Source organism: Cannabis sativa, chromosome 2 (genome assembly GCF_029168945.1).
Source record: "Cannabis sativa cultivar Pink pepper isolate KNU-18-1 chromosome 2, ASM2916894v1, whole genome shotgun sequence".
NCBI classification, from domain to species: Eukaryota; Viridiplantae; Streptophyta; class Magnoliopsida; order Rosales; family Cannabaceae; genus Cannabis; species Cannabis sativa.
The window spans coordinates 52,559,461-52,581,454 of NC_083602.1; the positions used below are offsets into that span (position 1 = coordinate 52,559,461).

Below are 21,994 nucleotides of genomic sequence, written 5' to 3' on the forward strand. Positions count from 1 at the left end.
TTTCAGAAAACAAAGTTACAAAAAACAAGAATTTTGAAAACAACAAAATGTTGTTTTCTGTTTTAAAAACCAATTCACTTTTGGTCCATATTGTTTTTAAAAATCACTAACCAAACGTGACTTGTGTTTTAAAAACTTCAAAAACTATTTTTTGTTCTCATTTCTAAAAACAATTTTTTAAAACAAAAAACAGAAAACAATACCAAACATGCTCATAGTTTTTCTTAAATATATATTTATATTCTTCTATAAAGTACTTTCGTAAAATTTGGAATAATTAGGAAATTATTTTCTTCAATTTTTTTCTCTAGCAAAATTTTTCTTCTGGTAAAGGGTTAGCGTCTTTGACTTAATGAATCATGAGTTTAAGATCCAAACAACAAATCAATACCTTAATTACCATTTAAACCACATTAATATTGATTAATGTCATTGTCCATGACATTGATATTATGCCTTCAGTCACCCTAAGATTATTATTATTTTGTTGTGTTATATATTTTGCTTGTGCTTTATGCTAATTATTATATAGGTTTGATTGAATAGAGGACCTACATTACCTAATTTATTTATTTATTATATAAATATGTATATATTCATTCTGACTTTGAAATTGTATTGAATCTCTAATAAAAAGATGCTACTACAAATACAACAAGCCTAATTATTATTTTTATATATAATATTGGTTTTTCCTTTTTCGTTTCCTTTTAGTTACAGGGACCGACCATGTGGTGATAATTTTCCATTGACCTTTATAAATAAGCTTTATATATTCAATTATATATATAAATTAAAATGATTGTTATTTTATTTAATATGTTTTTTTTCTAGCAATTATTTAATGTTTTTAATTCATCTACCAAAACATTTTTTATTGAAAAAGAAAAATCATTGTTTTGTTATTAATTGACAAAGTATATATCACAAATAAATATATATTTTTTTGAAAAACACAAATAAATAATTATACTATTGGGACAGACCACATATATTTATTATAAGGTAAGTTATATATATATATCTGTCATATATTTGGATTTTCATTCCTCTTCTGCCGTCACCTCATGCAGATGGAGCTTATGCATTAATTAAATATAAATACACCAAGATAAATAAATCAAGAGCTCTCATAAATCAAATAGTAATGAATTTTCTTAGGTGGCGTTTGGTAACACTTTTTTTAATCAGTTATCTGTTTTTAAAAGTAGAAAAGTGAAAATATTTTTCAAAAACATGTTCTATAAAACTGTTTTTACTTTTCAATTTTATAATTAAAAATCAAAATTTTAAAAACAAAAAAAATCACTTTCAATATTTTTTTAAACAGTTTTTTTTTTCTTAATCAATATTTTGGATTACGACTAGACCCGGACCCAAATCCCCTCCCTACGGCCCTGGCGCTAAACCTGACTTTTGACTTGAACCCAAATCCGACCCCGGACCTAGACCCGACTTAAATAAAATCAAAAAATAAAAATAAAAATAAACTTTACAGAACACACTTTTGTTTTCTGTTTTTAAAATTGAAAAATAAAAGTGGTTACAGAACGCATTTTTGTTTTTCAAAAATAAATTTTTTAAAAACAAAAATTTTACTTTCATTTTGTGATTAAAAAATTAAAAAACAAAAGTGTTACCAAACGGCACCTTAATTAATTATGTCGATTATTTCATTTGCATGTGTGTATAGTTTGTATCAATCTTCAACGCAGATCATAAACTTAAATAGAGATTAAGAAGAAATATTTAATTATAAGATAAAAGTTGAAAATTTCGTTGGACTTGGACTTTTTATTTTAAAAAAGTTGTCAATTTTTTTAAAATGATTCAAAATAATACACTAATCTCAATTTTATCAATTTTTTCTCTTAATATATAACTAATCTTAAGCCAATTTCTAGCATTAACAAATGAGAAAATGTAATTAACATAGTCATAAAACCTCAGGTTATTATTATGTTTTATTTGACTAAAATTTGGCTAAGGTATAATTTTGTTATCTTTAAAAATTACAAGGTTTATAGTATTATCCAATTAATAATTTTAATAAAATACAAGATTCAAATTTGCATTGGCTAGTTTAAGTAAGAAAAAACCCCCTTTGATTTTAGTTGAAGCTAACTCAATAATATTTGATGAGGTTATTATCTTGGCACCTGATCCAAGGTCCTATTAAATAATGCCATAAATATTTTATCAATCAAACTGAGAAGTCTTGCTAGCTCTTGGCAGTTTGTTATTGTACGTATATTGTATATATAAATATATATATATATTAAAGTGAAATATTTAATTAAATAAAATTTATATCAATGGGTTTGGAAAAAGTTGACTTTACAACTCTCAGTTTCTAATCTACATGTATACAAGTTTTCATTCAATGATATATTATTACATACATAAATGTAATTAAACTTTTTTAATTCTTTCTCTTTTTCTTTTTCAAGCAATAGAATTTCCCAACAATATATATATCTACAATTATAGTAATGGGATTATGGATAATATTCCTTATTATTATAAGTATTAGATTAATATTTTAAGATATAAATTGAAAAAGACAGACAAGCTTCTGAGTCGACTGCTGCACAAACTGTACTTGTCTGCCAAGCTGTGATAATTATTCCTTGTAATTAAGATCACTACTATTGTAATTGATATTTATAGAAAAATTAAGAATATATAATTAATATACAGTTTAATGTAATTAATATGGTATTCGCGTGCTGTGCTTATTATATTTGCTGAAATTAATCGATCGATGTTGATGTTTTCTTAATTTATGCATGTATGTTAATAATAATAATAATTTATTTTATTATTTATATTTTACGTACAGTTTATGATTTTACTACAATTAATGATATAACTTAATTAATAAACCACGCTAGTCTTGCAAGTTAAAAGTTCTGACTTTTTTTTTTTTAGAATGTAGCATAGTGATATTGTATATTTTTAATAATGGAAGATCTTGGATAAAATTGAACTGTGATGTAAGGGTGGGTTCAGAAAGTATGTGCTTAGCGGTGGTAGCTAGAAATCATTTTGGCTCGGTGGTCCGGATTCACACAAATCATTTGGACTTCTCGGATGCTTTGTGTGGAGAAGCAGCGACTTGTTGTGCAGCGGTCTCGTTGGCTCTAGAGGAAGGCTTCAAGTTTATTTTGGTTGAGAGTGACTCGAGATCAGTTATCAATGCTCTCCATGGATCGGAGTCTCTTTGGGCGATTGACAACTATATCTCATTTTGTGTTAAGTCCTTTCCCTCCTTTTCTTGTTGTAATTTCATGTATGTTAACAGAACTTGTAATTTTGCAGCCCATAATATGGCTAATTGGGCTTTTATTAACAAGTTGTATGGGATTATTCCGGTTTCTTCGGTTCCGGAGAACCTTTTATGTAATGACCGAGAGGTCTAACTCTATTTATTAATGGTACATTCACGCTTATTTCCAAAAAAAAAAAAAGAAGATCTTGAATTCGAACTCTAGAAAAAAAAAAAAATTGTTTCAAATTTCTTTATATAAATATGAAAACAGACAAGATAAATATGTGATTTGAGGACATATTACATCCTCCTTTTCGCACTTTAGAGAAAAATATATAAAATATGTTTGGACCATACATACATACATTTATATATTTGTACATATGCATTAATATAAATATGTGAACGTTTGAGATGGACATTTTTCATATGGCCACCTTGATGACTCAAATTCTTATCATGATCATGACTAATAAATAAAGTTGAGACATCATTATTGATTTATTTTGGTAGAAGAAGCTTTAATAATTCATCATAAAAGTTATAACTTCCTACATTCTCTGCTATAGTTTCTAATTTAGTTTTTTCTCTCTTTTTTTTGGTTGCGGTAAATGCGGTTAACTACAAGAATTTGTTTTGGTTTTTAAAAAAACATTGTTATTAGGTGTTCAACATTTTTCATAGGTAACGTCCTATCATCGGTTAGAAATATTTTTTAAAAGCTTATTTAATTGAGTTATATACATGATATTATAGTAGTTATTATAGTAATATGACACTCAAGAGATCACCAATAACTCTTTTAAGCAATTCTCTTTAAAAAAATGTGCAAATTTATAAGTGTTAATTTATGTTTTCATACTAATTAAATTACAGATTCTTGCATTTTAACACAATTAATATTTTTAGCTTCTTTTTTTCTTTTTTTCTTTTTTTACCTTTGCATTTAACACTACAACATACTTTTAGCATCATTTGTTAATTAGCATCGATTTTGCATTGAGATTATTGATAATATATACCCGTCATCATCAAATCATCAATTTTAAACTCAAATTAAAGGAGTGATATATAATCATTATAGTGTTTATATATAGAATTATTATAATTGTATATATAGAATATTAATTAGTCATATTTGATGTGTGTATTTTATTAATTTTTTAAGTGAATTTATAATAATCTATGTATTATAGGTAGTGATTTTTTAAAACTATAAAAAATTAAATTTGACATTAAAAAATAATTATAAAATTATTTATAAATTAATGAAGTAATTTAATTAATGATATAAGTGTAATAAAATGATAGGGAAATGCTTAGGTAGAGTCACGAAAAATGTCTCTACATACAAACATTTTTTTTAATACTAATAATTAATTAATCTCTTTTATATTATTTTTATTTCATTTATTTTAATATTTTAGTGACCCCTAATAAAGAAAGTTAGCTAATATTCAACATTATGTATCCTTAAACCACATTTACCAAAAATATCTTTAAATAACGTGTTTTACATGCAATTTTTTTTTTTATTGAAACACTTCTGCAATATTTTTGTTTTGATATATACTGAAATTTAGATATTAAATACTATGATTAACACATTGGACATATAAAACTAAGGTTTTAAATATATTTGATTGTACAATTAATTAATCAAATAATACTAATTTTTTTTTTACCACAGTTCGTGTTACTCTATTAGTATGGCTTTCAATAAATATTAACAACTTTTTTTTTATTAGGGGTCACTAAATTATTCAAAAAAGGAAATAAAAATAGTATAAAATAATAGTTTGACACATAATAAAAAAAAAATGTCCCTATGTACATGAAAATATTACTAAAAATTGGTGAACATTAATGTTACTAAAAATCTCAATTTTATTAAATAATACATACAGATATTTTTTTTCATTAAAAATGTCTTAAGCTCATTGAGATTTATAAAATTGGTGAACATTAATGTTACTAAAAATGTTAGTTGTATATACTATATGTCTATTTCTTGACATGAATAGTATGATTTAATTTCTACAATAAAATAGGTTTTTTCTTTTTCTTTCGATAGAAATAATAAGTTTATTGATTAGGGAACGAAATTCTTTCCATTAATGTGGTTTTAAGATAAGGTTTTTAGATCAAACAAATCAAGGGGTAGTTGGTAATATTTAATTATTTGTATATATTATTACAAAAAAAAAGAAAGAAAGAAGGTGGGGAGTTGTTGGATCAAGGTTCGTCTTGAAGCCTTCAATTCAAGCTGTACTTTACCCACTACATTAACTACAACATTATATTATTATTAGTTATTACATATATACCAATTTATATAAATATAATTGAGCACATATAAACAATTGGTGATTGTTGTACTTATTTAGCCTTTTTTTATTTATTTTTTATTAGAATATGTATATTTATATATTGAAGTTACTCATTGTTTCCCACTAAAATAACAATCATATATAACATACTATTATTTGGGTACGACTATATATACTTTACATAGTATTCAAAAAATGGTATAATTACTAGTCCCACTATTATTTTTCAATGCATAATAATGATAATACAAATTCAAAAAAACTGAATTGTCACAAAAATTTCACACAAATCGGAAAAACTTGATTGACTAAAAGAACAAAAGAACACACTGAGCCAGAAGAAAAGGGAAAATTGGTGGCATAGGCTTCTGTTGGTTGTCGTTTTGAAAATATTTGAAACCAAACCAAACCCACTTTTTTGGCCACGATCCAATCCATGCTTTTAAAGCATATATCTAAAGCCACTTCTTTCTTGACCAAATAATTAGTATTGTATACATAAATTTTTATTGTGTCTATATATTTATTTATTTGGCAAAACTGATAAATAAAAATGCTGGATAAGCAAGTGTTTACAAATAAATGCACACGTACACACAACCAATACATAGCTAAGATAATGTCAAAAAAAAGGGTACAAATATTTTGTTATTATTCTTTTTTGCATAGTTGAAAATTACAATTTTATATCAATATTTTTTTTTCTTTCAAAATTTGCTAAACCACATATTATAAGGAAAATAAAATATAAAGTGGTATAATATAAACCCAACAGACATGGATAAATCCAAGGAAAAAACAAAAAATAATTACCTGTTACCTTTTTTTTTTTTTACAAAAATTGAAAAAGCTGAATCCAAAAATGTCAAAAGAAAAGAAAATAATTATAATAATAATATTCAGTTATTCTCTCACATCCATATTTCACCTCACTTTTAACCCTATATGGGAATAGATGCTACAAACTTTACAAAGTGTAATTTTGTACTAAAAGCAAAGTATATTAAGGTTTTCCTTTCAAACTTATTTAATGTTTTCACAGTAAGAGTTATATTCAGATTCCCATGTAATTTATTGAAAAAAAAAAAAAAAAACTCAGCGGTTTAAGGTGTGAGCTGTATGAAAGTGTTTTCTTTTTTTTTTTTTTTGGCTATTTATTATGTATGACTATGAGTAGTTGTAGTTGTAGTTTTCTGCTAGTGTGGATTATTCATGGTCAATTTCCATGAACCCATCAAACACACTCACACATATATAATATATTATATATATTTATACATCTCTCTTTCTCTCTCACAGTCAAGAGTCCTACTGTCTTCAGTGCCAGTTTTTGGTCTTAATTAATTATCTTTCTCGTCTTTCTCAAACCCTTTTCTTCGTTTTCAATTAATTTGCTTTTTTAATGTTTAATTGAGAAAAAAAGAAACTGCCTTTCTTCATATTCTTCAAAAAATTGTTTTTGGGATTGTCAGGTAAGAGGAGGTACTACTAGCTGTAAAGCTTTATACTAACTCTTTGCAATTAATTTTGCGGCCTCAAATGGGAAAAGGGTTATCAACAAAATCCACAGGAATTAACTGGTTTCTTTCACCTCGTATGTCTCAAAACTTAATCACTCTTCCTTCTTTTCTTTAATGCTGCTGGGATCTGAAACTGAGAAACTCCCACTTGTTAAAGTTTTTGCCTTTAATGTCCTTCTTTTGAAACTTTGTGAATTACCATGTTTGGAACCCAATGCTGGTCACTCAGAGCTCAATGGAGCTCTAATGGTTGCTCTTGAGCTCATTCACTCGGCTCCTCTTTCGTTCCCAGGTACCCATTTTCAGTAAAGTTGCTATTTGACTTTGTTCCTCATTAGGCTTGTAGATCTGAGTCTTTATGAAGAGTGTTCTTCAATTTTAACTTAATGTTAGGAATGTTTTGGTTGAAACCCATTTCTTGTTCTACTTACTTGAAAACTATTCTTTTTTACAATTATGTGAAGAGTGTCAAAGACTAATATAAACCCATTTAGAGTAGATTGGTGAATGTGCTAGTAGAAAATGTGTAAATTTCATTTCGTGCAAGAACAATTTTTCGTGTTAGGTTCATTTAGAGTGAAAGATTTAAGACTCTTAACTGAGTAGTTGGGTTTTTGCAAAAGTTCTATAACTGTGGTTGTTAAACCACTCTTGACTTCGTCTAATTTCTTAAACAGATTCCTTCTTTAGGTATGATTTGAGGATAGTTGTGAAGTTTTTTCCATATGGTTATAGTCCTAGGATCTATTTTCTCTTGTTTAGAACTTTGAACTCTGAATGCAATTGTACAAATCCATGTTTCTATGGCCTTTGAAACTTACAAAAGTGGATTTAAGAATATATCATATAACAATATACCAGTATGCTTTGTTTTCCTTTGTGTGGAAAGGAAATTGAATTGCTTTGCTTTACCACACTGACTAAAGGAATAAGAATGTGTCTGTTGTTGTTTTAGCTAGCTAATATTGTTAAATTTTCTGTTCCAGGAGCAAAGTGAGGCCTTTGGATCTAACATTCTGCTTATCTAACTTGATATTGTTTGGCAAATAACTCCTCATGAAGTTCAATTACACAGCAGTGTTCTCTTTCCTTGTTTACATTTTCATTGTTCTTCCTTTGGCAATTGCTGATCTTAACTCAGATAAGCAAGCCCTTCTTAAGTTTGCTGCTGCTGTTCCTCATCTTAGGAACTTCAGGTGGAACCTTGCTAATCCTGTTTGTACATCATGGGTTGGGGTCACTTGCACCAAAGACGGGAGTCGTGTATTAGCCGTCCGGCTTCCCGGGGTTGGTCTTGTTGGCTCTATCCCACCCAACACCCTTGGTAAGCTAGATGCCCTCAGTATTCTCAGCCTTAGATCAAATCTTCTCAGTGGTAATCTTCCTTCTGATATTACCTCTCTTCCTTCACTTAACTACCTCTATCTTCAACACAATAACTTCACTGGTGAGATTCCTGCTTCATTGTCCCCACAACTCAATGTCTTGGACCTATCTGTTAATTCCTTCACTGGTGAAATTCCCCAAACAATACAGAATTTGACTCAACTGACAGGATTGAACCTCCAGAACAACACATTATCTGGACCCATACCTGATCTCAAGCAAACTGGGCTCAAGCATTTAAACTTGAGCTACAATAGCCTTAATGGATCTATACCATCTTCCCTTAAAGGGTTTCCAAATTCATCATTTCTTGGAAATTCTCTTTTGTGTGGACCTCCTCTTGAAACATGCTCCTCCATTCTTCCTCCACCTCCGTCTTACCCTCCACTACCGGCTATTCCCATGAAGAAACAGAGCTCTAAAAAGAAATTGCCAATGTGGGCTATCATTGCCATTGCTGTTGGAGGATCTGTGCTGCTGCTTCTTTTAGCTGTAGTTATTGTTCTTTGGTGTTGCAAGAAAAAGGATGATGGAGGTGCAAGGGCACTCAAAGGAAAGGCGCCTAGCGTTGGAAGGACCGAGAAACCTAAGGAAGAGTTCGGGAGTGGGGTGCAAGAGCCTGAAAAGAACAAGCTGGTATTCTTTGAAGGCTCTTCTTACAACTTTGATCTCGAAGATTTGTTGAGAGCTTCAGCTGAAGTACTGGGAAAAGGCAGTTATGGTACGGCGTACAAGGCTATATTAGAGGAAGCAACAACAGTGGTGGTAAAAAGGTTAAAGGAAGTGGTTGTTGGGAAGAGGGACTTTGAACAGCAAATGGATACCGTTGGAAGAGTTGGACAGCATCCAAATGTAATGCCACTACGTGCTTATTATTACTCAAAGGATGAGAAGCTTCTGGTTTATGACTTTGTACCTCGTGGAAGTTTATCTGCTCTCTTGCATGGTATGTACATCTGATCCTTCTAATACTTTGCTAATTTCTGAATGTTAACTAAATTAGCAGTGTAATCAGTACAAACTTAAACATACTTGCATGACAGGAACGTGAAAAGATACACAAATATAAACTAAAAAGGGGTAGCTTAATCGGTTGTTTGCACCCGCAATGTTCAATGTTTAAGTTCCTCTTAGACACTAGACAGTAATTGTTATAGGTTTTTCTCTTTCCAAATATTGTAAGGTTAGGTGTTGAGTCCCAGTTTTGAACTTGGCACCATGGAATAATGACATCTGAAACAATGGCATGTGTAATTTTTCTTTCTTTCTTAATGAATTGTTATGTACCTAGACTTTTCAAGATTCCAATAAAATGATTAGGGTGTTTGTATTTGAAATTTTGCAGTATGGCTTGTTGCATTTTAGGTGTTTTGGTCTGTTGGATTTGATTGTTTTTGTAATAAAGTTTCTTCTCATGGCTGCGATAACAGGAAACAGAGGAGCTGGGAGAACGGAGTTAGACTGGGAATCCAGAGTAAAGATAGCCCTTGGAACCGCAAAGGGAATCGCTCACATTCATTCTATGGGTGGTCCTAAGTTCACTCATGGGAATATCAAGGCTTCAAATGTGCTCCTCAACCAAGATTTTGATGGATGTATCTCTGATTTTGGCCTGACACCTCTTATGAATGTCCATGCCACTCCTTCTAGGGGTGCAGGGTACCGTGCTCCTGAAGTAATTGAAACCCGTAAATATACACACAAATCCGACGTATATAGCTTTGGTGTTCTGTTACTAGAAATGTTGACTGGAAAAGCTCCACTTCAATCACCCGGTCGTGATGACACGGTTGATCTTCCAAGGTGGGTCCATTCCGTCGTAAGAGAGGAATGGACAGCAGAGGTATTTGATGTTGAGCTAATGAGGTACCAAAATATTGAAGAAGAAATGGTGCAAATGTTGCAAATTGCAATGGCTTGTGTGACAAAGGTTCCAGATATGCGGCCTAGCATGGATGAAGTTGTTCGAATGATCGAAGACATCCGGCAATCTGACTCAGAGAACCGGCCCTCGTCCGAAGAGAACAAATCCAAGGACTCAAATGTGCAAACTCCATGATTGCTTGCTGTAACTTCTTCTTAGTTTCTATGAGCATGAAAATTCTTTTCATCTCATTACAGAAGGGAAACCAAGATTGAAATATCATTCTATTTTTAACTTGTCTGGAGAAAACTTTTTCCAACCATAATTTAAACTTTATTTTACATCCTTGTATTGTTTGATAGATTGTATTTTGTCCAATTTTTCCACCATCTTAGGAATTTTATAGTGCCACAAAGTTATTTATTTATTTTTCATTGATTTAGATATGGAGTTTTTCATTTCATGATTTGATTTAATGATGTATTCTGCACATAACGAATTAATCGAAGGTCTTCTCTTTAATCATGGACTTCCAATATTGTCTCTTTGCATACCTTTTTTGTTTTCCTTTGAAATTTGAAAAATATGGCCTTTAAACATGAATGATTCTCTCTTAATTATATAAAAAATTTGGAAAAAATATTCTAAATTTGTAAAAACTATTAAAAAATATTATACATGGCCTTGGATTAAAATTACCTTCTTAAAGGTATTTTAATCTTTCTTAATCCACAAATACGTTTTCTTAAGACTATGTTATAGATTGAGAATAAATTTGGATTAGTTCAATTTATAATAGATAGGTAGAGAGTATTAAGTATTTAAAAGATGTTGAGGTAAAATAATAAGGCCAAATAATAAAGTAGTGTAGTGATGATTAGTTGTTGGTTTAGTAAATGAGTATAGTTTTGTTTAGAAGAGAAATGTATGTAAGTATGTAGTTTTTGATTTTTGGGTGTTATATTGATGATGAGTTGATACTTGATAATTGATTGAGATAAGATAGAAAATAGTTGTATATAGGCCATTAGAAGAGTAGGTAATATGTTTGAAAGTAGTAGGACACTTGATTTAGTTTTCAAGCTTGGTTACAATATGCAATCTTGATAGGGTATTTATAATTGCATGTACATTTGTGGCTAGAATAATTTATCTTGATTAATTATTCTAAATTTTGATTCACAATCTTGATTAATATGCAATTTTGATTGTTCTGGTTCTATATGATTCACAATTATTCTAAATTTTTCTTGATTAATTATTTCTATGCTCTTCTAAATATTCTAGACTTTTCTAATTTATTAAACTTTTTTATATAAATGTGAGAAAGTCTAGAGTAATTGCTAATGTAAAAATGTGCAGAAACTTCAAATAGGAACATAAACATTTTTCTTATTTTTTTCCCATCAAAATCTAATTTCTTTACTTTACGGTAAATACTATTTTATACTATGTGTTTTGTGAAAATTACCGATTGTACACTTTATTTTATCAAATGACAAATTAAACCCTGTATTAATTTTTTCAAATGGTACAAAATAATAAACTCGAGCTCAAGTTTCGGTATTTTTTTTAAAGTAAATGGCGGCAAAACTCCAAAAACTTTCATTTTGGTTTCACTTAAACCTCAAAACTCAAATTTGGGCGGTAAAACCACCAATACTCGTATTCTGTTAGCAATTTACCATTTCCGTCCATTTTAGGTGTTAAGTGCCATGTTGGACTGGACACAATGTACACGTGGCACAATTTTATTGGTCCACGTAAAAAGTTATTTAAAAAAAATAAAAAAATAAAATAAAATTAAAAAAAAATTATAAATAAAAAAATAAATAATTTTCTTTTTTTTTCTTTCTTTTTTTCCTTTTTTCCTTTTTCTTTTTCTTTCTTTTTTTTTTTCTTTCCGTCCGGGAAACGATTCTCTCTCTCTCTCTCTCTCTCTCTCTCTCTCTCTCTCTCTCTCTCTCTCTCTCTCTCTCTCTCTCTCTCTCTCTATCACTCTCGCTTTATCACTCTCTCTCGATCTCCTCTCTCTTTCTCTCTTGGGTTTTCAAAACCCCCTGGGCCGGCCACCGCAGTTCTCTACCCTCACAAGCCCCGCCTGACACCAAGGAGGAGATCGACAGATTTCTGATCTCACGAGCCCCACATCGACAGAACCCCACACCTCACGAGCCTCGTGTTCAGTAAGCTCTCTCTCTCTCACCCTTCCGATTTTCTTTCTCTGTTAGTTGCAATTTTCTTTCTCTTTAATCTGAAGTCTCTTTGATGTGTTTGGATTTGGATGTGGGGTTTTGTTTGAATTTGAAAAAGAGGTTTCGGTGATGGTTGTGGTGTGGCCAGTTCGGTTGTGGTGGGCAGATGTGGTGGTCTTGGCGGAGGAAGGGTGGTTGTGGTGTGGGCGGTGGTCTGGGCAGAGTGATAGAGAGAGAGAGAGAGAGAGAGAGAGAGAGAGAGAGATAGAGAGAATCGTTTCAGTCCAGACGGAAAGAAAAAAAGAAAGAAAAAGAAAAGGAAAAAAAGGAAAAAAAGAAAGAAAAAAAAAAGAAAATTATTTATTTTTTATTTATAATTTTTTTAGGCTAATTAGCAATTTTTTCTCCCGAACTTTGACATGTACTAAATCATGCCCCCTGAACTTTTTTGGCCGTTAAAAATTCTCCCTGAACTATTGAGATTGTTAGATTTAAGGACTTTTATCTAATTTCATTCAATTTTACTGTTTCAGTGATTGTTTATGTACTAAACCATGCTCCCCAGACTTTGATATCTACCAAATCATGCCCCTCAAACTTTGATATGTACTAAATCATGCCCCCTAAACTTTCATCCATGTTAGAATTTTTTTACTAAAATTAGACAAAAGTCCTTAAATCTAACAATCTCAATAGTTCGGGGGAATTTTTAACGGCCAAAAAATTTTAGGGGGCATGATTTAGTACATGTCAAAATTCGGGAGGAAAAATTGCTAATTAGCCTTTTTTTTAATTCTATTTTAATTTTTTAATTTTTTTTAAATAATTTTTTACTTGGACCAATAAAATTGTGCCATGTGTACACTGTGTCCAGTCCAACATGACACTTAACACCTAAAATGGACGGAAAGGGTAAATTGCTAACAGAATACGAGTATTGTGGGTTTTACCGCCCAAATTTGGGTTTTGGGGGTTAAGTGAAACCAAAATGAAAATTTTGGGGATTTTGTCGCCATTTTTTTTTTTAATCTAACTAATCTAAAGCTAGTTTTTAGTACGAACAGATGCTAAAACATATAATTAATCTAGTTATAATATTTCCTGATCAAGTTATTATTATGTTCTATTTTGACAAAATTGAGTTCATATCATTTTGAAAAGAGAAAGATATTTTTATAATTTTCATTATCTACTTTATTATATTTAATTAGTCATTTTGTTAATTTTTTTTAAAAAAATAAGAGCCTGTTTAGCTTTGTTTTCAGTTTTTAGTTTTTAGAATTATGTTTTCAAAAGTGAGAATAAAAAACTTATTTTTGTTATTTTAAAATATTTAATAGTATTTGGCACAAGTTTTTTAAATTTTTTTGTTTCTAATTTTTTAAAATTCAATTTTCAAAAAACTATTTTTAAATTTTTTTGCCAAATGACTCCTATTAGTTTTTAAAAACTGTTTTCTATTTTTTAAAACATAAAACAGTTTTTAAATTATGAAGCCAAACAATCCCTAATTGTCAAGAATCATGAGATTCCATATCAAAATTAATATTGGTAACGGGAGCAGTATAGTTTATGGATCTTATATATTCTATTATCTTTCCACACAATAGCAATGTGAGACTCTCTAACATCCCCTCAATAAGGTAAGCTATTTTTTTTTGCTTACCATCTTGAACAACTCGATCACAGTTCTTTTTTTTTTTGGCTCACTATCCTTGAATTACAAGTGGTTCTTTTAACTCTACTTTTTGGAACAATTTTTTTTCGAATTTTCGGTGGCTCTTTTTGAATATAATGTAATGTATTGTATTATTGGATTTGGTGGTTCTTTTTTTTTTTGGCTCTACTTTTGTTTTGATCAACTTCTTTTTATTTGAGATTGAATAGTCGTAAGATATTATTTTTGTTTTTGTTCTGATACCATGTTAGAATTATAAAATATAACGAGAAGAATAATTCGTAAATCTTGTATTCTATCTTTTCGGTAAAAAAAAAAATTCTAACATAATATTTTCCCACCTAGTCCTTTTGAAAAATACATGGAGGAAAGTTTTATTCATCAAAATAAAGCATCCAACCAATGACTTATAAAATAGTATTTGATATTACTATAATAAGAAATATAAGTAATGAGTTGAAACTATATCATAACTAATAATACTACAAGTACAAGTTTAAGGTTTGGCTAATAGCGTGTATTGTTATTGTCAAACATTTCTAATTATACAATACATTACATTATATCAACACATACATATACTTCCCCTAACAAATCTTTAATAATAATAATAATAATAATAATATAAGTTGAGTTGATCTTTAATATTGTTAATTAGTTTGAAAAACAGTTTCCCGCCAACCAAAAATTAACCAGAATTAGAGTTAACAACCAAGAAATGAATGGATCCAACTGGAGAACCCTTCCATTTCCCAATTCCCATTCCGAAAAGGAAAAGGATTTTCTCAACAATCTCTTCCAACCTCACCACCTCCGTCCATGGCGCCTTCAGTCAACGTCACAGTAGATTCGCCATTGCCACCACTCTCCAAACCTCCAGGAAGCCGCGGGACCCACTTCTCACCGCCATCATCATCATCGCGCCGCCACGTTCTCTTCTCCGATCAAACCTCGAACGGTACCGATCTCTATTCCACAACAGCAACAAACAAACGCACCAGCAGAAAATGCCGCTCCTGTTGGCTTGGTTGCTTAGCCTGGTCAGCTATGGTGACCTTCGCCTTCGTACTCGTTCTCCTCCTGTTCACAATCATAGCCGCCTCATTTCTCAACTCCTTGATTCCAGAGATCTCGCTTCACAGCATCAAATTCGAAAATATGAGAGCTATTCACCCGAGTTCTCCCAGGCGAAAACCCTCAATCGCAGCGGATATGGTGTACGTGATGAGATTCACTAATAATAATGAGAAAACGACAGTGAGTTTCAGTTCGTTGACGGTGGTGGCTCTGTGGAAGGGGAGCAAATTGGGGGAAGCTGTGATCGGTGCTTTTACTGAGAAACCTAAATCGAGGAAGGAATTGAGTCTGCGAACGAGAGTTGAGAATGGAGAGAAGGACGATGCTTATTCTTTCGATGCAGGTTTGATGACTGATGAGAATTCTGTGATTGATTTGTTGTTTGAAGGAGTTTTTGGTTTCAAAAATGGTCAGTTTGAATTGAAAGGGGTTCCTATGATCGTTTCTTGTAGTCTCAAACATTCTGATGCTATGGCCCATAGATCTTCTCTTTGTTCTGTTCGCTACTGCTTTCATCGAAAAATCGTTGACAATTAATAATTAATTAACTAATTAATTAATCACACCTAATTAATTATTACTATACTACTATATATATAACATAAATGCACCATATATATATATATATTGATAAGTCCAGTCTCCTCCTTCTTCTTTCTTAATTTGTTTTCTTTGTTAATTTCTGTGATGATCATGTCATGGAAACTAAGAAGAATTTGTTTGACCTACCTTTCTTTGTTCTATCTCAAACTTAATTAATATTCGAAAGTAATTGATTATGAAGATACCATATATCATCACTTTTTGTTTTTGGTTTTATGAATTAGTAGTACAGTATTGAAATGTATAGATGTAATTATTTATTGAGTAATTCTATTATATATTGAAACTGAGGAAATAAATTTATTCAAACTCAACCACCAAAGAGATTACATGTTTTTCAGAGATTAATCACTTCAAGCTCTCTTTTTCTTAGTCTTAACAACATTCTGGATCAACTCATTTACATGACTAAAAGTAAGTTGTAGCTGCAACAATAGCGACAGTAAGGAACTAAATCAAGCCAGATCGAGGTTGGGCAAACCAAACATTCCAAGAACTGAAATCCAGAGGCCAATCAAAGGGACCAAACCAGCCAAGGACAGCTTGAACCACCTCTGAGAGAAGAATATATATCAAAAAGAGATGATGGTGGCTCTTCTCAATAACCCAACAAACTGGGCAAAGATCAGAGTGTAAATAGGCAAATTGCTTTTAGGCTTGTCCCTAATTGTGAGAATATGTTCATTGATAGCTTGCCATAAGATAAATGTATGCTTTGGGACACTTAAACGACACTAAACAGCTTTCTGATAATCTAACAGGGTTGTGAGAGGAATTTTGACGATATTGAATTTATGCGAGTACTCACTTATTAGATTAGCATACTCCACTTCTGAAGAGATTTCTTGTGTTGGTTTTAGAGGTGGCAAAACGTGTCGTGTTCGTGTCATATTTAAAATATAACTCGCTTTTATATTTCGTGTCAGGTGTGTCGATCCGTTGTTTGACTCGTGTCTAATTTTCTCAACCCTAACCCGATCGGTAAAAAACCATATTGTGTTCGTGTCGACCCATAGTGACCCATTTTGCTATTATTGAAACTGAAGTTGTAGAAAAAAAATGATAGATTTAGGTTCAATTAGAAAATTTATATAGATAAAATTTATGTGTATATAATTTGTTATATATAATAAAAATTAAAAATTTTAAAATATTTTTAATTTCATGTTAAAAAAAGTTAAGTTTTAAATTTTTTAACTTTACATTGAATCACTAAATTAATATTTTTATTTCTTAATATCCATTCTTCCATGGCTGTCACGAGACGTGGAAATTCTAGTGAACCACAAGACCCTATGACCACGGATCCCAATGTTCAAGTGTCGCCTGTTGTAACCAACCTGAACGTGGCTGCCTGACCACCACGTTCCAGCCAGCTGGCCGACCCCTCTACCACGGAGGTCCAGCTAGGAGACCAACCCCTACTGGACCCACTTTCCAATCAACTACTGAAGTTCCTGACACGGGGGTTGGACCTTGTATTTATGTTGGTGAGACTGGACCTGAGATTAATAGCCCTAACATTAATGAACGAACCCATGTTAACTTAGGGGATGACTTTGAACTTGCTAGGCAGGACTGACCGATTCCAGGGCTTGCCTGAAAACGAATAAAGAAGGGAAGATGTCCCACCAAGGCAAGACCGGAGCAGGTCTCGCAGTGGGGAGTCCTACCCCAATCCTAATGAAGATAGTGCCACTAGTCACCTAAGTAGTGAGCGCACTAACCGGAGAACTCAAAATATTCGGCACAACAATGACACTCCACCCCGAAATACTCAAACACCGTTTTGACCCAAGACTTAAGGATTCTGTGTTTGACAGAGTTGGCCCTCATGTAAGAGTAGATCTTCGGGCTGGATTGAACAAGAGAAGAAATGCTCGGGATGGGCACATCCCGCCCTAACACTACTACAAAATTCACTATTCACGTCTGTTTTTAAGTGTCACTTAAAGAATTTACGTCGGTTTATAAAACCGACGTATTTACCGTAGTCACAAATAGTTTTTTATTAGCGTCATTTTCAAAACGACGCAAAAATTTTTTTTCGACATTTATAAACCGACGCTAAATACTTACTTTTCCATTTTATTTTAAGCGTCGGTTAAAAAATGACGGTAAATGTTTCATGGCATTTTAAAATTGTCACAAAAAACTTATTCCGTCGGTTTAAAAATGTCATATCTATTACGAAAATACTTTTTTTTTTTACCTATTGCGTCACTTATAAAATGAAGCACAAATATAAGTAAGGGAAAATTGCAAATTTTTCATGCAATTTTCCCCACCTGCATTATCAAATTTTAGAATAATTTTATATAATAGTAAATACATAATACAAACAAAATTAAAATAACATTTTTAAAACTTACATAAAATTAGTAATCGATTCTATTAACTAATCACACAATACCAAAATTGCTAATAGAATCTATCCTAAAACTTAAATTTCATGTATATTGTAAACTCAATATAAACTAATTACATATGCAAAAGATAACAATAATCATAAAACTTGTTACTCATGTAATATAACAGAAGTAGTAACCTTGTACTTAATCTATAATTAAAGGCCTCACAAATTCAGCCCACTCATCCCGTACTGCATTTATCTCCTCGTTACTATAGGGAGCGTCTGACTTGAACTGTAAAACATAAGATAAAAAAAATACTAATCATTATATTAAAAGTATAATTAAAATACAAACTAAATAAAGAAGAGTTATTCATGTTTATTTTACCGTTAACCTATTCACACTCATCCAATCTCTATCAATTTCGAAACTTCTAACAAAACAACAATTTAATTAACCTAATTAATTCAATAAAATACTAATCCTCCTGAAATTTCTACCGAAATTTCGGCAACATATCATCTATAATTCGGACGTTCCCGAAAATTTTAAACATGCAATTAATCTATTAAAATATCCACAATAATACAAACAAACAAAACTATAATTAACAGTACAAATATTACCACCCATCCGACCGCAGTTATGCAATCCCAGAACTTACTTCACTATGGATGAATATCTAGGATATTCAAACTCTTCTACGATTTATAAAATATAAAGAAATAAAGTTTAAGTAGCTTACCAATTCCAAGCTAGCGTTCAAGCAATTTCTTCGAAAGATACCACCACAATTAAAAAGTTACATTGTGAATAAAAGTAGTGATGTGAAAAATTGTATATTTAGTCGAATAGCCAAAAATGCAAAAACACAAGTACGTACATATATATATATATACAATACATATATCATAGTAGTCATAATTAATTGTCTCTATATATTAGCTAATAATAATTGTTCCTAAGTTTTTGACTGATTGAATTTTTTAATTTGTAATTTTATTAAATGTAAAAGGTCCAATTGAGTTAAGAGAATACAAAGCTCACTGAACCAATATAGTAGCCCATCAGTCGAGAACTTCATGTCAGAGTATTTGTATGCCCCTACCTAATTCATTTTATGAGAAAAACTTATAACCAAAGACAATTCAAATGGTCAATATTTTTTAAGTATTTGTACAATTTCTAATTTGGAGATAATGGCATGAGAGGACACACGTTTAAGTGCAAAACTAATTTATTTGTGACAACACCATTACAATTACAGTAATGCCTTTCCCATTTATTTCTCTGTTCAGCAGGCTTTATTTTCCAAAAAAAGAAAAAAAAAATCAATTTAAAACAACAACAATGAAAACAGTATATACACAAACAAACATTTTTTTATACCAAATTAAAACTACCATTGGAACCCCACAAACAAACTCAAGAGATTGTTCAGCATTTTCAATTTGAAGGCACAATTTTCCAATGAGCAATTGAGAAGGTTGATATGCATTTAATTACTAATTAGGATTAGTGGACAGTTATAAAGATACTAATGTAACTTATAAGCAGGGGAAATTGTTGAAAAAAAAAGGCTTATACAATTGAAGAAAAAGAAAACTCAAGGGCAATAACATGGGCTGTAAAAAAAGGGGAAAGGGAGGTGTTTGATGTAAAATAAGGATTTGATTCCTTACTTCTAAGCATTAACCACGACCATACGTATGTCTACGGTCGGCATCCATCAATCAAATTATGGATAGACCATTACCGTTCATTATTAATTTAAAAAATTGGCCAAAATAAAAAAATAGCCTTGAATTACTTTCAACCTAATTAGCATAAAAAAAATAATTAGAGATCAAACTCAGAATCTGAAATTAAAATATAAATTAAAAAATAATGAGAAATGCATTTATCAATTATATATGCAAAGGTGGCTATGCACAATTTCTTAGTTCAAATGGACTCAAAGGAAAGAGACTTGGGATTGTAAGACATCCTTACTTTGAATTCAACATTTCTAAAGAGATCGACACATTTCTCATTATTAATACATTTGAGCAATATCTCAGCACATTAAGGTAATCCAATATAGCATATGTTCTAGTGTACGTACTTACATATTAAATCCATACATACATATCGTCCTGGTATTTTATATTTTAGTTACTAGTTAGTGTATGAAATTAATGTATCGATACTTATTGAAAAACTAGGAAAAATGGTGCAATTATAATAGATAAACTGAAAATAACAAATATTGATGAAATCAACAAATGAATAATATATTATATACACTACTAATATATAGCCTATTAAATTTTGGATATTGTAGGAAAAAATTAAGGAAAATGGGCAAGAATTACTTATAGCAGCCGAAGCAAAAAATTAAAGAATATGGGCAAGAATTACTTTTGTTTTGGGTTTGGGTTATTCCTTGTAAAACTACCTAACACTATGCTGGAGTTTCCATTTCTTCTAAGGATTATAGGGACACAGTAAGTTTTATAAAACAAAAAAAAAAAAAAAAGAAAAACAACAAACAAAATGTTAGTCCATCAATGTAGTAGTTTTCAATTAAAACAAGACAAAGAAAACTAATCATTTAACGACACCAACAGAGGCACCATATCTATAATACTCACTCCATTTGCAACCTCATGTACAGATACAACAGTTGGACCCAAAACTTCCACCCAAGAAATTAGAAACAATATTCATAGTCTCACTACTTGAGCTGAGTTCTCACTTACTTCACAATATTATACATAGAAACTATAGCTTTATCTTCTCCTTCACTACAAAAATAAAAAACCCATTTGTTGGGGAGTTGACTCTTAGTGACGGTAGCTTTTAATAGATTCTCTGGTCCTATTAGGCTAACAACATGTAATGTATGAAACACATATATAGATAGATAGGTAGGGCAGAAATTGAGTATAGTAATTTGTGAAGAGGCTGGGGACTGAGAATAGAAAAAATTAGGGTAAGAAAATTACAGTATTTTCTTTTTCTTTGTTGGAATTGGTTTTTGTCTTTCCTAGGTGAATCGAAATCAAAATAGAGATTTAAGAGAATAAATTAAAGAATAAAAACATACCATCGTCGAATCGTCTGAAGGAACTCACGGGAGGTTTTGACCACCAGAGGTTTTGAAGGATGGAACTCAGAAACTGCAAGAGGTTGTACGAAGGAACTCACGGGAGAGGAGAGACCACAGACCACCGTCGAATCGTCTGAAGAGGAGGTGATTAGGGTGAGTTCTCATCGTCGTCTGAAGAGGAGATGCAGCTGAAGAGAATCGCAAGGATTTTGCATTTACAGAGAGGGCTGAAGAGGAGATGTGGCTGAAGAGAATCGTTTGAAGATAGAGGGCTTAGGATTTTGAGTTTTTTAGTTTTAGGGATTTCACTTTTTTTTGCGTCGGTTATTAACTCTCACTATTGTATTTTGCGTCGTTTTTAAAAGCTCGCTAATACAATGTACGAGTTTTAATAACAGACGCAAAATGAAACGTAAATTTTTAAATTTCCTACTGATTTTCGTCGGTTTAGTTTTTAGCGTCATATACCTAAACGACGCAAATAACATATTATTAGTGACATTTTTAAAGTGACGCCCCAATTATTTGAGTACTATTCACGTCGGTCAACGCTATGAATAGTAGCGTTGACCGACGTGAATAGTGTATTTTGTAGTAGTGTAAAATACTCAACCAATGGGAAAGG

At 31.1% G+C, this 21,994-nt stretch overlaps 2 protein-coding genes and 1 long non-coding RNA gene across 3 annotated transcripts; 2 read left to right on the plus strand and 1 right to left on the minus strand.

Annotated features, from left to right (window-relative positions):
- The first annotated feature begins 6,606 nt into the window (after window positions 1-6,606).
- On the plus strand, window positions 6,607-10,896 carry LOC115718731 (probable inactive receptor kinase At5g58300). Its single transcript, XM_030647557.2, has 3 exons — window positions 6,607-7,413; window positions 8,108-9,453; window positions 9,938-10,896. The coding sequence occupies exons 2-3, from the start codon at window positions 8,178-8,180 to the stop codon at window positions 10,564-10,566; spliced, it is 1,905 nt and encodes a 634-aa protein (XP_030503417.1). The 5' UTR covers window positions 6,607-7,413; window positions 8,108-8,177; the 3' UTR covers window positions 10,567-10,896.
- A 3,993-nt stretch (window positions 10,897-14,889) lies between these two features.
- Window positions 14,890-16,139, plus strand: LOC115720453 (uncharacterized). Its single transcript, XM_030649601.2, has one exon. The coding sequence runs from the start codon at window positions 15,064-15,066 to the stop codon at window positions 15,856-15,858; it is 795 nt and encodes a 264-aa protein (XP_030505461.1). The 5' UTR covers window positions 14,890-15,063; the 3' UTR covers window positions 15,859-16,139.
- A 2,017-nt stretch (window positions 16,140-18,156) lies between these two features.
- On the minus strand, window positions 18,157-21,753 carry LOC115698995 (uncharacterized). The gene is made up of 2 exons (XR_004008274.2): window positions 21,367-21,753; window positions 18,157-18,569 (listed from the first exon to the last, which is right to left on the minus strand). It is a non-coding gene; the product is annotated as an uncharacterized LOC115698995 (long non-coding RNA).
- Between the last annotated feature and the right edge of the window lie 241 nt (window positions 21,754-21,994).

What these genes read in the sequence shown, in the direction of transcription:
- LOC115720453 (XM_030649601.2), top strand. Translation starts at nt 15,064, where the DNA reads ATGGCGCCTTCAGTCAACGTCACAGTAGATTCGCCATTGCCACCACTC.
- LOC115718731 (XM_030647557.2), top strand. Translation starts at nt 8,178, where the DNA reads ATGAAGTTCAATTACACAGCAGTGTTCTCTTTCCTTGTTTACATTTTC. An exon ending in TTTATCTGCTCTCTTGCATG is followed by an intron (nt 9,454 to 9,937) that starts GTATGTACATCT and finishes CTGCGATAACAG; the next exon opens with GAAACAGAGGAGCTGGGAGA.